Below are 16870 nucleotides of genomic sequence, written 5' to 3' on the forward strand. Positions count from 1 at the left end.
TCATGGGGAGATTTTATAGAAAACAATAGACTGTCATCTTTACTCAGGAACCAAATCAACAATGTGTGTGTGGGGGGCGGCAATCAGGTATTCTACTTCTTCTGACAGTCTAATTCATGTTGCAAATCACTTAAGATGAACTGTAGTTCTAAATCATGGATTTGAATCATAAACCTTTTAGCTAGAACTTCTGGTAATAGGAAATAGAATTGATAACTGAATAACCCAGCAGGGCAGCAGCCAGACAAATCCTGGAAGTGCCACACTCTACATGACAGTGGCTTGGACTCTTCAGTAGGTCAACATCATAAGAGGAAAAGGGGTTGACAGACAGAAGTCACACACAGATTTAGGTTGGAAACTCATATGTACAATACCCTTCTCTCCACTAGGATTCTGACTGTCTCCAGGATAAAACCTAAATACCTTAGCATTCCTTATAAGGACACAATCAACTAGTCCCTGCATAAAACGTGTGCCTGCTGTGTGTCTGCAGCTTTTGTACCAAAGGTGCTGATTGATGTAGGACCCATCCCACTGTTATCTTCATATTTATTGTAGAGTCACATAAAGACTTTGAGAAAAAGCAAAGGGGTGTTACTATTTGATTTTGCAATGGAAAACGTGAAATTTGCAATGGAATTTGCAAAGGAAAACGTGTGACATTCTTCCATCTTAGTTACCCTTTCTCCACTAAAAAGTAATGTCTCTGTCATAAATCATGTTACCCTATATGACTGAATGTATTTCTGGGGTTTTCATTCTCTTCAATTCATCTATTTTCCTAACACTCCCCAATATCACACTAACCTGATTAATTCAGGTTTTTAAAAAGAAATCTTTTTGTCATTTGATGAAGGAGATTCTTGGTGAAAATGATTAACTCATTTACTGACCAAACTTTAAACTGTACTTATTTCTCTGTGGAATAAGTATGTTTGGTAATAGTTTCTACCCTTAGCTCTCCTTTGTTTCATATCATCAACCGCACCAGAGTCTTGAGAAGCAATACTAAAAAATGTTCATCATTGACCCCAAAGAGTAATGGGAAACAAAGTGGCAGTAAAGAAGAAAAAAATTACATTCTCATGGTGAGGAAAATTTTGCTAGCATGATACCTGATCTTAGAAAGGGGATGTTGTTTTCTTTAACTGCACAAAGGAAAATCCATGGTGATGTATTTCTGTAAATTTATACAGTAGGTACAGTTATATCTGTGTATTTATGTATTTTCAGCATATCAGAATATTAAAATATCTAAGTTGGAATTTATATACTTATAAAAAAAGGCCTCAAGTAATTCTCCAAAGGAAAAAAAAATCACCCAAAACTGGAAATGAACTACTAAGGAACTTCAGGAACATAGGGAACTTGGGGAGAAGAGCTGTAGGGAAAGGTTACCTGGAAGTGAGGCTCTTTGAGTATACCAACCAGTTCTGCCACATTTTCATCCACATTTATTAGGGGAGTGATATCTTCAAGAATTTCATTAACTAATTCCAAGTTATTATCACTGACAGCTTCTAGTTTTGAATCTTCAAGCCTCTCATGAGCCTGAGAAGACAACAGTTTATTAAGGTAATGGTACTTTTATTTCATTTGCTCCAGACCATAGTTTACTTCTTCATTTATTTATTTTTCATAGTTTTAAAAGATAATACTTGGAGGTTTGATTCACTGAAACCTATTTTAATATTTCTATCAGTAGAAATATTTGAATTTTAAAGTAAATATACCAGGCAGTATAATAAACGTTGGCCTCCATTCCTATCCTATAGGTCATAAAAAACTCATTTTTATGACTACCCCTGAAAAAAACATGACTACTAAAAACCATGTTATGCTCCTACCCACTAACCGGATTTCCTAATGACATTCTAGTCAAGGCTCTAACTCTGAATGCTACTGTTTATTTCTTATTCAATGATTAAGCATACAAAAAGAATAAGAATGTAACCATCACATATGTTAACATTTCAAAAAAATGATAAATATCATTCTGAAAATTCCAGAATCCTAAAGTTATTAATTTTCTAATTTGAAAATTCAGGCTGGGAATGTATCTCAGTAATGGAGTACCTGTCTTTAGCACGCACAAGACTCTGGGTTTGAGCCTCAGCAATGTCAAAAATAAAAAAATAGATTGATAGAAAGAAAGAAAACCAGTTCATTTAGAGAAAGAAAAAAGTCAATTTAGAGTAATTGGACTTTGAAAGACCTCATATTTAATTAGGAGAATGAACCTTCCTGTCTCTAATCTTAAGTTTTGTTTTTGTTAAAAAACATCACCATCTTATCCACAGAAAATACACTCTGAACCATAATAGCATTATCCTTAGATAGCAGAAGTAAAGCAGTTTTTAATTCAAACTGAGAATGAACACAAAGCAGGCTGCACCTTTGCTGATAAATAGTCTTTGCTTTTCTGACAAATAGGTGGCTTTCTGATGTTGAAGATGGAAAAGCATAATTATTAAGATTTAATTTTTAAGTAAAATCATGTAAGATGACAAATCTTACATTTTCCCATTCATCTCTATAAGTGCTGAGGAAAAATCCAAATTTCAAATGGTGACCGCATTAACTAAACTTTATTAGTTTCCTGTAATTCTTTACATATTATTATATCTGCCACCACACAAAATGGTTCCTTTAGAGTTCAAATAACAATATTCTAATTTTTAAAGATGAACTTTTTGTTTAAACCTTTTCCTAGGTGATTCACATGAGTGAAGTAAGTATAAGTTATTATTATTTTTTAAGAGACAGGTATCTTGTTATGTTGCCCAGGCTGCCACCAAAATCTAGGGCTGAAGCAACACTTTATCTCAGCTTCCTGAGTAGTTGAGATTACAGGTCTGCACCATTACATATGGTGAAATGATTTCTTAATTAGAAGAAAGGATTATATACTAAGCAACATTTTAAGAAAGACCTCAGGAAAGGAAATTTTAAAAATCATATGAAATAGACTGATAAAGAAAAAAACTGTTATTAAACAAAAGGAAAAATGTCAATAGGCCAAATGTAATTTAAATGGAGGAAAAAGTTTCTATTAGATTTAGATAAGAAAAAATTAAAGACTAGAAAATCCCACAGTGAGGATGGATATAATTTGTAATTTTGTGAAAAGTATAATACACACCAGATAAGAAAAGGATGATGAAGACACCCAACACATATTACAGAATGATTATCACCACTACAAGTAAATTAATCTACATAATTAGTTACTTCTTACAAAAAAGCTACAATACTCAGATATTATTATGGTACTATAAGAAGAAAGCTTAAAAAATATTGGAGGAAAGAACTTTAACATGTACTGAGGTTTGTGTTTGTGTGCACCAAGTGCTACACCTCATGTACACTGTATGTTTATGTGATGTATCTGTGTGTATTCACAAAAGCCGGTAGATATTCAAAACTTCACTCTATAAATGAAGACAATGATGCAAAAGTAGGTGACAGGATTTGCTTGAGTTCACATTCCTGGTAAATGGCAGATATGGGTATGTAATACTAAGGCTTGAGATCTTACCTGTTGAAGCTTATTTGACGATTACTATACAGAGAGCCACTCGAACATTATTTTGTAGTAAATAATTCAATCCCATAGATGATATATAATTCTTGTTCACTTAAATGTATAAGACATGTTCTCACAGGCTGCTAGTTTATTTGTTGCTTCTTAGCATGGTTCTTTAGCATAGGTGTGTTGTTACTTTTGTTCTAACTTATCTCTCTCTGAGTTATCTGCTACTCCTATGGCTCAGAATACTACCTCGCCCATCTGACTTTCACTCTTTTGCTCTAAGGAAGTGCAATAAAGAGCACTTGTTGATTTTTTTTTTCATTATAATTTTTAATACACCTTTCTACCACAATTTAGGCATAATCTGGCGTGAACATACTTTATATGAGGCAAGCACTCTACCAACTGAGCTATATCACCAGCCCAACATACTTTATATACAGAGTTATGAAAAATTGTGCTGTGAATGGATAATTATGAATGTAATGCATTCCACTATTGTCATGTATGAAAGAAATATATATTTATAAAAAGAGTATTTGTTTCTCCAGGAAATGGTTGAAGACTGGCCTGCTACTTTCAGGCACCATGTTAACATCTTTTCTATATAATCCCATGTTATATGACCATCACATGGTCACTATTTTGACGTTGATAGTATTCAACACTTCAGGAAAGAAATGATCACTGTCACAGATATCTCTTCCCTTTCTTTCTATGTGCATCTACCTACTACTCACCTCCTTTTGGGTGAAGATAGATAGGAATGTGGAAAGGACTAATGGTCAGAGTAAAAGAGGAAATCAAATAGGAGAGAAGAATTGTGCCATAAGCAAACTCACATATACCTAAATATTTTTCACATCAATCTCACATATTATTTTATGGTAAAAAGAATCTCACTGGAAAATAAATTCTCAGAGAAAAGTGAAATTACAGCTATAGTCATATTAATATGGAAACCCAATTTCTGAAATATATTTGTGTTCAATCATTTTACTTTTCTCAAGAAAGTAAGTATAGGTCCATAATTACTAACATGTAGTTTAAAAAATTTAAAAAAATTTTTTTAGTTGTGGATGGACACAATAATTTTATTTATTTATTTATTTATTTGGTGCTTAGGGTTGAACCAGTGCTTCACACATGCTAGGTAAGCAATCTACCACTGAGCTACAACCCCAGCCTCCTAACTTATAGTTTTTAAACTTCGGAAAGACTGTGAAAAACTTGGGACCTCTAGTTCACCTGAAAGTCAGTAGCTTTCAAGAGTTACGCCTTACAACTTGAACTTAACTAATGAAACTAAAAAGAACAAAGGGAAATACTAAAAACTGACTGGAGGGGCAAATAAACAATATGCTATTTGACTAAATGAGTCTTGTTTCCTTTAAGAAAGAGCATTATTCGAAAGCTACCAGAACTCAAAAAAATATATTTCACCTGTCACAAGTGGTTGGAAAAACATGTCATTACTGACACTTCAGAACTCTTGGACCTTATATAAATAAGTCCTAGTCTTCTTGTATATGTCCAGTTCTGAGAATCCTATTCACCACTGCATCTTATAAAAATGAACTGCCGATAAGAAAAAGTTTTTTCAAACTTCTGGGCATTTTACTCAAGCACAATCCAAGTATGCTTGCAAACAAAAGCATTTTGAACAAAATTCTTGAGCTATACCTAGCATTATTATTATGCATACCCTTGCCTTTTCCCATTAAATGTAAGGAACATATCTTAAATTTTGTTTCAATCTTCTTATAATAGGGCTAAGTAAGTATATAGTCACTGCTTATTAAACATTTTTGAGAAAGCTAAGTAAAGGGAAATAAGTTTGGCTGTGGTTAAGAGTCAATGATTTTTTTATTCTTGAGACCTAAAACATGATACAGACATGTCCATGAAGACCCCAAAGCAAATAAAAATTTGAGCAGAAAGTAGAATCACAGCAAAAATAGGTAAGTAAATTTCTATTTTGCTTCTGCATATGTTATCAAAAAGATGAGCTTTGCTCTGGAAAATATGGTGAAACAGGTTTAAACAAATTAGAATAGAATGATTCTAATGAGCAAAGAACTTCTCAGAAATCACAGTTAGCCAAATTGATACAAATTCTCAGATTAGATAAGTTATGTATCAAGGTACTCACAAAGCTTCTAAATAACACTGCTAAGCTGCCCTTAAAAAAAATCTACAAACTAGAACCACAAAGATGTCAAAAACAAACAAAAAACAAAAACAATTAAAAAAGCAAACCTACCATACTTTTTAAAAAGGAACAAGGAATATTTTAGAGAGCTTGGCTTTAGTAGTATTCAGAGAAAATATAGAAGAATCTTTTTTATAATCTTTGAGCTGGAAAGACCTGTCCAAATATGGAGCAAAATCTGGAAGGTATAAATTATACCAAAAAGGCCCCCAAAATTCACTATGTAAACATTTAAAATTTCTTCTCTTTAAGTATCAAAATACAACTGAAGAACAAGAGTTAAAACAGGAATTATATTAGGCAAAATGCTAATTTTCTTTAAAGGATTTCTACAAAACAATGAGAAAAAGAACATCTCATTAAAAGAAATGAGAAAAAAAAACAACAAAAATTCATTGAAAAGGAAAATCAAATACCTCTTAAATGTACTGAAAAGGTCCATAATATCACTCAATGATAAAAGAAGTACAAACTGGGCTCTGGGGCACATATCAGTAATCCCAGCAGCTTGGGAGACTGAAGCAGAAGGATCATGAGTTCAAAGCCAGCCTCAGCAATTTAGCAAGGCTGTAAACAACTCAGTGAGACACTGTCTCAATAAATTATAAAAACAGCTGGGGATGGGACTCAGTGGCTAAATGCCCTGGGTTCAGTTCCTAGTATCCTTCTCCCCCAGCAAAAAAGAAGTACAAACTAAAAATATAATAAATATCCTTTTTCTTATCAGATTGGCAAGGATTTAAAAAAATCAACTAACATATCATGTTGGTGAGAATATGAGAGAAAGACATTTCACACATTTTCCCCCTAATGAAAACATACTGGTAAGCAATCTGACCACCTGCACCACACAATTATACCGATTCTTTTAAGAATTTATCTTTAAGATACATAATTAAATGTGTAAAATAAAATGTAGAAAGGTTAGATATTATAGCATAATTTATAAAAGAAGAGGCCATCTAAATATCTGTCAGAAGGCTCATTAAAAATCCATACATGGATATACATCAACTTTACAAAGAATAAAGAAGCTCTATAGATACTGATACAGAATTTTATGCAAAAAAAAAAAAATCAAGGTTTAGAACAGGTAGTATAAATCCAAAACTTCCATTGCATTCACTAGTGAAAGACAAGATGTTTTACCCTAAGATTAGGAAAAAATAAGTGTCTGCCTTCACTTCTATTCAATATTTATATTGGAGAGTCTAGCCGGGACAATTAAGCAAAGAATAAAGGGGCACCCTGATCGGCAAGAAAGAGATACAGCTATCTTTATTCACAAATGACATGATCTTATATTTTGAAAATCCTAAGCGATCCTCTAAAAAAACATCAGAACCAATAAACAAGGTTGGAGGTTATAAAATCAATTGTAAGAAAACAATTCCATTAACAATTGTATTAAAAAGGATACACAGAAGCAAAATTTACTGTGACAAATACAAAACATTGTTGATAGAAATTGAAGACTTAACTAAATGGGAAATTATCCCATATTTATACAGTGGAAAATTTAATCCTGTTAAGATGGCAATTCTTCCCAGAGATCCACAGATTCAATGCAATACCCATTGGAGTCACAGGTTACTTCTTTGTAGAAACTGATTTTAAAATCCTTACATAGCTGCAAGGGACCCAGAATATTCAAAAACAATGACAATGATGACAATAATAACAATTCAAATCACAAAGAAAGAAGAGTCATACTGATTTCAAAACTCATTAAAGGCAACAGTTATCAAAACAGTGTAGGTATACCACAAGAATAGACAAAAAGAGGCATAGAATACAATTCAAAGCCCAAGACAAAACTCATATATCAATAATCAACTGTTGCATGTTAGGCAAGGGTGCCCAAACTATTCAGTAAGAAAAATTAACAGTCTTCAACTAATGGACTGGGTAGGCACTTATAGAAAAGTTCAAACCTTACCCCATACCACACATGAAAATCAACTCAAAAGCATCTAAGATCTAAATGTAAGAGTTAAAGCTATACAGGTCTTAGGAAACATGGGTAAATCATTTATCTTGGATCTGACAAAAGGATTCTTATATATGTATTCAAAAGCACAAGTGAAAGAAGAGAAAAGTAAGCAAATTAGACTTTATCAAATTAAAAACTTTAATTGAAAGTATTCCCTCTAAAAACTGGAACAAGACAGAAATGCCCTCTTTTACCACTTCTATTCAATATAGTTCTGGAAATTCTAGCCAAAGCAATTATACAGAAAAAAGAAATTAAAGGATACAAAGAAGAGCTCAAATTATCCCTATTTGCTGAGGACATGATTCTATATTTAGAAGACCCAAAAACCTCCACCAAAGAACTTCTAGAACTCATAAATTCAGCAAAGTAGTAGAATATAAAATTAACACCCATAAATCAACTGTGTTCCTATACATTAGTGATGAATCAACTAAAAGGAAAACTATCTCATTCACAATAGCCTGTGTGTGTGTGTGTGTGTGTGTGTGTGTGTGTGTGTGTGTGTGTGTATTTGGGAATCAATCTAACAAAAGAGGTGAAAGACCTCTACAATGAAAACGACAGAACACTAAGGAAAAAAACTGAAGACCTTAGAAGATAGAAAGACATCCCATGTTTTTGGATAGGCAGAATTAGTATTGTTCAAATGGCTATACTACCCAAAGTGCTATACAGATTTAATGCAATTCCTATTAAGGTCCCAATGATGTTCTTCACGCAATCATGAAATTCATTTGGAAAAATAAGAGACCCAGAAGAGCCAAAGCAATCCTCAGCAAGAAAAGCAAAGCAGGAGGCATCACAACACCAGACCTTAAATTACACTACAGAACTATAGTAACAAAAATGGCATGGCATTGGCACCAAAACAGATACAAAGACCAATGGTATAGAATAGGAGACACAGAGACAAACCCATATAAACACAGTAATCTCAGACTAGACATGGTGCCATAAAAGATACATTGGAGAAAAGATAGCCTCTTCAACAAAATGGTGCTGGGAAAACTGGAAATCTATATGCAATAATATGAAATTACATCCCTATCTCTCACCCTACACAAAACTCAATTCAAAGTAGATCAAGGATCTAGGCATTACACCAGAGATCCTATACCTACTAGAATAAAAAGTAGGCCCAAAACTCCATCATGTCAGCTTAGAAACCAAATTCCTCAATAAGACTTTAAAAGTGCAAAAAGTAAAATCAAGAAGCAATAAATGGAATGGTATGAAACTAATCAAGAACCTGGAGAGAGCCTACAGAATGAGAGAAATTCTTTGCCATCTGCACCTCAGATAGAGCATTAAATCTCCAAGATATATAAAGAACTCAAAAAACTTAACACCAATAATAATAATAATAACCCAATCAATAAATGATTAAAGGAAATCAACAGGCACTTTATAGAAGAAATATGAATATTCAACAAATATATGAAAAATGTTCAACATCTCTAGCAATAAAAGAAATGCAAATTAAAACTACACTAAGATTTCATATCACTCTAGTCAGAATGGCAATTGTCAAGAATACAAATAACAACCGATGTGATTCTGCAATCTGTATTTGGGGTAAAAATGGTAGTTCATAACCCAATTGATTCTAATCTATGAAATATGATTTGTCATGAGCTTTGTAATGTTGTGAACATCCAATAAAAAAAAAAAGAATACAAATAACAATAAATGTTGGTGAGAACATGGGGGGGCGGGGAATGTACACATATAAACTCCTGGTGAGACTGCAAATTGGTGCAACCAGGATGGAAAGCAATATGGAGATTCCTCAGGAAACTTGAAACGGAACCACCATTTGACCCAGTTATTCCACTCCTTAGTATATACCCAAAAGACTTAAAATCAACATACTATAGTGATATGGCCACTTCAATGTTCATAGCAACTCAATTCACAATAGCTTAGCTATGGAACCAACATAGGTGCCCTTCAGCAGATAAATGTATAATTAAAATGTGGTACATATATACAATGGAATATTACTCAGCCTTAAAGAAGAATGAAATTATGACATTTTCCAGTAAATGGATGGAAATGGAGACTATCATGCTAAGTGAAATATGCCAATCCCAAAACACCAATATTCCCTCTGATATGCAGATGCTGACTTACAATAAATGTGGGGAGTGGAGGTTCTCCAGATTAGACAGAAAGTGGGATATGGGCTTAGGGCGGGAGGCATGGGATGGGAATGAGAAAGACAGCAGAATGAATCAGACATAACTTCTATGTTCACATATGAATACACAACCAGTATTAACTCTACATCATGTACACCACAAGAATGGAAAGTTATAGCCCAAGTATATATGTTAAGATATATCAAAATATATTCTACTGTCAGGTTTAAATGAAAAGAACAAAAAAATTGTTCATGAAAGATATAAAGAAAAAATAATTAAAAAAACTATTGTGTTTCAAAAAAACACTCTGAAGAATGTTGAAAGATGACTGATAGAGGATAAAATATTTGCAAATTATTTCTCAAAGAAAATGTAAAAAAAAAAAACCTCTAAGAATCCCACAATGAAAAAATAAGACAACTTAAAAAATATATGAAAAAATGGGCAAAGGATCTGAATAGTTATTTCTCCAAAGAATATATTCAGATGGTCATTAAATGCATGAAAAGATGCTCAATATCCTTAGTTATGAGAGAAATGCAAATCAAAACCACAATGACATAGAACTTCAAAACCATTAGGATGGCTAGAACCAAAAATTCAGATAACAAGTATTAGAGATAATATGGAGATATGAGAATTCTTCAGCACTGCTGGTAGAAATATAAAGCATGTATTCATTCACTTTGGAAAATAGTCTGGCAGATCTTCAAACAATTAATCAGTTACCATATGACCTAGCAATTCTACTCCTAGGTATATGTCCAGGAAAAACTGAAACATATGTCCACATGAAAATTTGTGCATGAATATTTTTAATAGCACTAGTGCTATATTTATAGGATGACTATAATAGTCAAAGGGTATAAACAACCCAAATGTCCATCAGTGGTTGAACAGATGAACAAAGTTGGATATAGCCATACAAAGAAATATTATTCAGCCGCCAAAACCAAAGGTGATTCAGAATGTTATGAGCTTAAAAAGCATTTCTTCTGTCTTCATAGCAATGAAAATTTGAACAAAAAAAAATCAACAACTCTTCTGAGCTTCACCAGAGAAATTAAGGTCACATGGATAATTGCTATTTCTCAAACTGGAGACACAAAATGGAAACACAGAATCACAGTTTAGTTGAACAGAAACCTGTAAGCAGAAACCTCTACTACAATCAATACTGGGAGAGGAAAACTTAAAAAGACTGAGAATTACTTGAACTACTGCTGGAGCTCAGTGTTTACAAGGTAGAGAGTAAAAATAAAGAAAAGAAATTGGGGGCAGGGCTGGTTCAGTCTTAGGGGGACCTTCACACTCTTCTTTTACCTTCCAGACACCTACCAAGTTCTCACAATGAAAACTGGAGGGAAAATCCTTCATGCTTTTTGGAGGAGAAAGGGGAAATTAGCCATTTTGAAATTCACTGAGCATTTATTTGGTTTCCCTTAAGATTTGTCCTCAAGGGAATCTACTTTATCAGAACCTAAGCAGTCAGCAGGGAAGAAAAATCCCAATTTCTGTCCCAACTCCATTTCCTGGTTCCTGTGTCGGGGAAAAACAAACTAAGATTCAAACCTAATCAACAGAACCCTTTCTCTCCCTCTTGTGCCTCACATCAATAATAGCTGCACATCTCAAACTTTATTTAAAAAATCTCTAGGAAATCCAGACACAGGAGACAAAAGGAAGGACATCAAAGGAAATTTTAGCTTCTGCCACTTCCAACCTGATCCCTGTCAGACAAAAACCTCACACTTAAAGTATGTTCATCTCAGTTTCTTTTATCCAACATATTGTGTCCAGCTTTCAACAGAAATCATAAAAAACAAAATAGAAACAAAAAAATCTCAGTCTCAAAGTACACAGCAAGCATCAGGACCAGACTGAGATATGGCAGAATGTTGGCATTATTGGGCTGGGAATTTAAATCAACTATGATTAACATGCTAAGCTCCAATGGAGAAAGGAGACACCATGAAAGAATAGACAGGTAATGTAAGCAGAAAAATGTAAGTTCTAGTGGTTAAAAAAAAAAAAATCAAACAGAACTACTAGAAAAAAAGAAACATTGTAATAAATGAAAAAAAAAACCACCTTCAGTAGGCTCAAAGTAGACACAACTCAAAGGTGAATCAATGAACTTGAACATATGGCAATACAAACTCCTAAAACTCAAATACAAAGGGGAAAAGAATAAACAAGACAGACCAGAATAACCCAAACTGTGAGACAATTAGAAAAAGGTGTGTGTGTGTGTGTATATATATATATATATATATATATATATATATATATATATATATATATAATCATAATACTAGAAGAAGAGAGAAAGAAAAGAAATAATTACACGAAAAACTGAGAATTTTCAAAAAACTATAGATCCAGGTAGCACAGAGAACACTGAGAAGGATAAAAACTAAAAAAAATCTAAACTGAGGCATATCATACTCAAATTGCAGAAAATCAAAGACAAACAGAAAACCTTAAGAAACGCTAGAGAAGGTGAAAAACACCTTATGTAAAAGAAGCAAGAATAAGAATTACATCGGACTTTTCTTCAGAAACTGTGAAAGCAATTAGAGAATGAAGTACAATATTTAAAGCACTGAAAAAAATAACAACTCACTATTAGGGTTTGAATCTTAAATGTCCCCCAAAAGTTTGTGTGTTGAAGGCTTGATGGTCCTCACAAAGCAGGTCAGAGGCGGCGCTTTTGAGAGGTGACCAGGTCATAAGGACTCTAACCTCATAAATGGATTAATCTATTCATGGATCCATAGATTAATGGGTTCAAAGGGAAGGGACTTTGTTATAAAAGTAAGCTCTTTTTTCTTCCTGGCTGCCATGAGCTGAACAGCTTTGCCCTCACACGCTACTGCCATAATGTTGTTCCTCCACTCACGTCCAAAAGCAATGAAACCTGATGACCATAGATTGAAACCTCCAAAACCATGAGTCAAAATAAATCATTTGTCTTTTTGAATTATTTTTCTCAGGTGTTTTACCATAGCAATGGAAAACTAACACATCTATCAACCTAGAATTATCTATGCACTGAAATTATCCTTCAAAAGTGAAGAAATAAACACTTCACAATGCAAACACAAATTGAGGGAATTTGTCACTGGCACACCTGCCTTGCAATAAATATTAAATAAAGTTCTCTTTTTAAAAGTTGTTTTAATTTTGAAATAATTCTAGATTTACAGAAAAGTTGCCAACATATAGTATAGAGAATTCCTTAAAAAAAAAAAAAATTCCTCCATCTCCCTCATCCGATCCCCACATTGTCAATGTGCAAGTTTCCACGTGATTTTTGTCAAAACTAAGAAAGCAACATATGTTATTAAAGAAACTTCAGAGTTTATCTGGACTCCTTTTTTAAAAAATTTCTTTTTAATTACATGAAGTTCTTTAAAAAGAAAAAAAGGTATAGGTCCAAATTCAGATCTATAGAAAGATATACCACTAGAGAGAAAAAAGACATAAAGAAAATTGTATTTTTCTTTTTATTTTCTTATTCTTATTTAATAGATTTTGAACACCAATGATAAATCTGCTAATTATGGCTTATGAATAAGTGAAATGAACAACAGCAATACTATAAGAGACAGGATAGATAAACTAGAAATATCGTGTCATAAAGTAGCTATATTTCCCATGAGTTGATACCGTATTACTTGGAAGTGGATCTAGATTAGCCATAAATGCATATACTGCAAAATCAAGGTGGGGGGGACTAAAAAGTATAATTGATATGCTAAGAAAGGAGGGAAAAATGAAACAAATTATTAACATGCTCTGTTAAAACAGAGAAGGTAAGAAATGAATGGCAGACCAAGAAAAGAAAGAATGAGGGCAATAATTAGAACATAGTAATTATATTGTAGATATTAATCCAATTCTATCAATTATCACTAAAAACATCAATGAGTTAAACACACTAGAAAACAAGTGGTTAAGAAAGCAAAATCCAAGTAATTGTTGTCTATAAAGAAACACTTTAAAATATACAGGTAGATTAAAAGGTATGGAGAGACAGAAACCATGTTAACATCAATTAGCAGAAAACTGTATTACTTATATTAATTATAAACAGAGCAAACTTCAAAACAGGAAAATCACTAGGAACAAAAATGGGCATTTATTAGTGATGAAAATGGTCAGTTCTCCAAGAAGTCACAACAGTCTGTAATATCCATGTGCCTAACAAATGAATACCAAAATATATGAGGCAAAAATCTTACAGAGTGCAAGGAAAAATAGATTAATCCATTATTATAATTGGAGGCTTCAATATCCTTCTATCAGCAACTGACAGATCCAGCAGGCAAAAAACTCACAAAGCTAAACTGGATGATCCCATCAATCAATCAGACTAACCAACATCCATAAAATACTTCATTTAGCAACAATAGAGTATATATTCTTCTCAAAGTTACACAGAACATTCAAACTAAAACAGTTTGAGTCATAAAACACACCTTAACAAATTTATAAGAATAAAAATTCTATGAAGTATGCTGTCTGACCTTAACAAAACAGAACTAGGAGGATAGCTGGGAACCTCTAAAATATTTTGAGACTAAAAACACATTTTTCAATATTGCATGAGTCAAAGAAATAGTCTTAGGAGAAATTATAAGAAATTTTGAACTGAAGATGAAAATACAACTTATAAAATTGTGTGGGATGCAGCAAAAGTAGTTTAAAAAGGAAATTAATAGCACTGAACAAAAAATATTAGAAAAAGGCTTAAAATCAACAATCTATACTTCTAAACTCAAGAAAAGAGCAAATTAAATCAAAAGTAATTAGAAGAAAATCCATAAAATTTAGAAGAAATTAACAGAGAAAAGCCAATGTGATTAAACTTGGTTCTTTAAAAACATCAAAACTGATAAACCCCTTAGTAGCTTAAAAAGGAAGACATAAATTGACTGATATCACAAACAAGAGACCACTGCTGATGCCACAGACATGAAGAATTCTATGCCCACAAATTTGACAATGTAGATGAAATGGACCAAGTCCTTGAAGGACACAACCTATCTCACTCCAGTCAGAGTGGTAATTATCAAGAATACAAGCAGTAAGAAGTGTTGGCAAGGATGTGGAGTAAAGGATACACTAATACATTGCTGGTGGGACTGCAAATTGGTGCAACCCCTATGGAAAGCAGTATTGTGATACCTCAGAAAACTTGGAATGGAAGGAACCACCATTTGACCCAGATATCCCACTCCTTGGTTTATACCCAAAGGTCTTAAAATTAGCATACTACAGTGATGCAGCCACATCAATATTTATAGCAGCTCAATTCACAATAATAAACTATTGAACCAACCTAGGTGCCTTTCAACATATGAATGGATGTGGTACATATGCACAACGGAGTATCTCTCAGCCTTAAAGAAGAATAAAATTATGGCATTTGCAGGTAAATGGATGAAACTAGAAAACACCATGCTAAGTGAAACAGGCCAATCCCCAAACACCAAAAGCCGAATGTTTTCTCTGATAAGTGGATGCTGATTCTTAGTGGGGAGGGGAGGGGATGCATGAAGGAACTTTGTGTAGAGCGGGGGATGGGGCTGTGGGGATGGGAAGGATAGTAGAATAAAACAGACATTATTACCCTATATACATATATGAATTATACTACTGGAGTGACTCTGCACCATGTACAGCCAGAAGAATGAGAAGTTGTGCTCATTTGTGTACAATACGTCAAAATGCATTCTACTATAATGTATAATTAGAATAAATTTTAAAAAAGAAAAAGACACAACCTACCAAAATTAACAAAGGAGATATGGATGCTATGATTATTATTATCTGCTACAGAAATTAAATCAATAATTGATAACTTCCCCAGAGGGAAAGCCTCAGGCCCCAGACTGACCCAATTTAAGAAATAAAATATACCAGTTTTCTATAATCACTTACAGAAGATAGAACCAGAGAGAATACTTCCTAATTTATTCTGTTAAGCCATAATATTTTAGTAGCAAAACCAGATAAAGACGTTATATGAATGTACAACAGAAAGTGAACCCTAATGTGGTCTACAGACTTATTTAACTTTTAAATTTACAGAAAATTAAGAAATATAGAGAGTTCCCATATATCCACTCTTCCCTGCCCTACACACAGGTTATTATTCACGTTTTGCATTAGTGTGGTACATCTGTTACAATCGATAAACCAATTTTTATACTTTAACTAAAGCATACTTTACATTAGGTTCTCTCTTTGTGTTGTATAGTTCCATGGATTTTGATGAGTGCATGTCATCTATCCATCTTAACAATATCATACAGAATAACTTCACTGCCCTAAAATCCCACCCTGTTTTACCTAGTCATCCTCTCTTGCCATTTTCCCATTAAAATATTGGTCACTAATGAAGACCCCCCCCCACACACACACACACACACACACTGTGTCTCTACTTTTTGCTTTATCAAGAATGTCAGGTAGTTGGAATCCTACAGTATGAAGTTTTTTTCAGGCTGGCTTTTTACAATTAATAATATTGGAAAAAAAAAAACACGAAAGTTTCTTCCATGTTCTCTTACACCTTGATAGCTTATTTATTTTTATCACCAAATAATATTCTGTAACATGTAGAACCACATTTTGTTAACATTCAACTATTGAAGGGCATCTTTGTTGCTCTCAAGTTTTGACAATTATGAATAAAGCTGCCAGTAACATCTGTGTGCAGGTTTCTGTGTGGATATAAATGGTTGACTCAGGTAAATACCAATTAGTGTTATCACTGGATCATATGGTGAGACTATGTTTACCCTTTTAAGAAACTGTCAGACTGTCTTCCAAAGTAGTTGTACCATTTTGTATTACTACCAGCAATGAAAAAGCAGGTTCTCTTCCATGATATGCATTTCAAATATTTTCTCTTGGTCTACAGCTTACCTTTCTTGTTAACAGCATTTTTGAAGAGGAAGTTTCTCATTTTG

At 33.2% G+C, this 16870-nt stretch overlaps 1 protein-coding gene across 6 annotated transcripts in view; it reads right to left on the reverse strand.

Moving 5' to 3' along the window:
* PALS2 (protein associated with LIN7 2, MAGUK p55 family member) overlaps positions 1 to 16870 on the reverse strand; it is a 127335-nt gene that overhangs the window by 43377 nt on the left and 67088 nt on the right. For 4 of the 6 annotated variants that reach the window (XM_081284641.1, XM_081284640.1, XM_081284642.1 and 1 more), the window contains one exon: positions 1402 to 1554. The exons of the other annotated variants lie outside the window; for them this stretch is intronic. In XM_081284641.1, coding sequence (XP_081140767.1) covers positions 1402 to 1554 — 153 coding nt within the window. Of the gene's footprint in view, positions 1 to 1401; positions 1555 to 16870 lie in introns of those variants that run through there. 6 annotated transcript variants of the gene reach the window in all.

The sequence above is a fragment of the Spermophilus citellus genome, assembly GCF_964194105.1.
Source record: "Spermophilus citellus genome assembly, chromosome: 3".
NCBI lineage: Eukaryota > Metazoa > Chordata > Mammalia > Rodentia > Sciuridae > Spermophilus > Spermophilus citellus.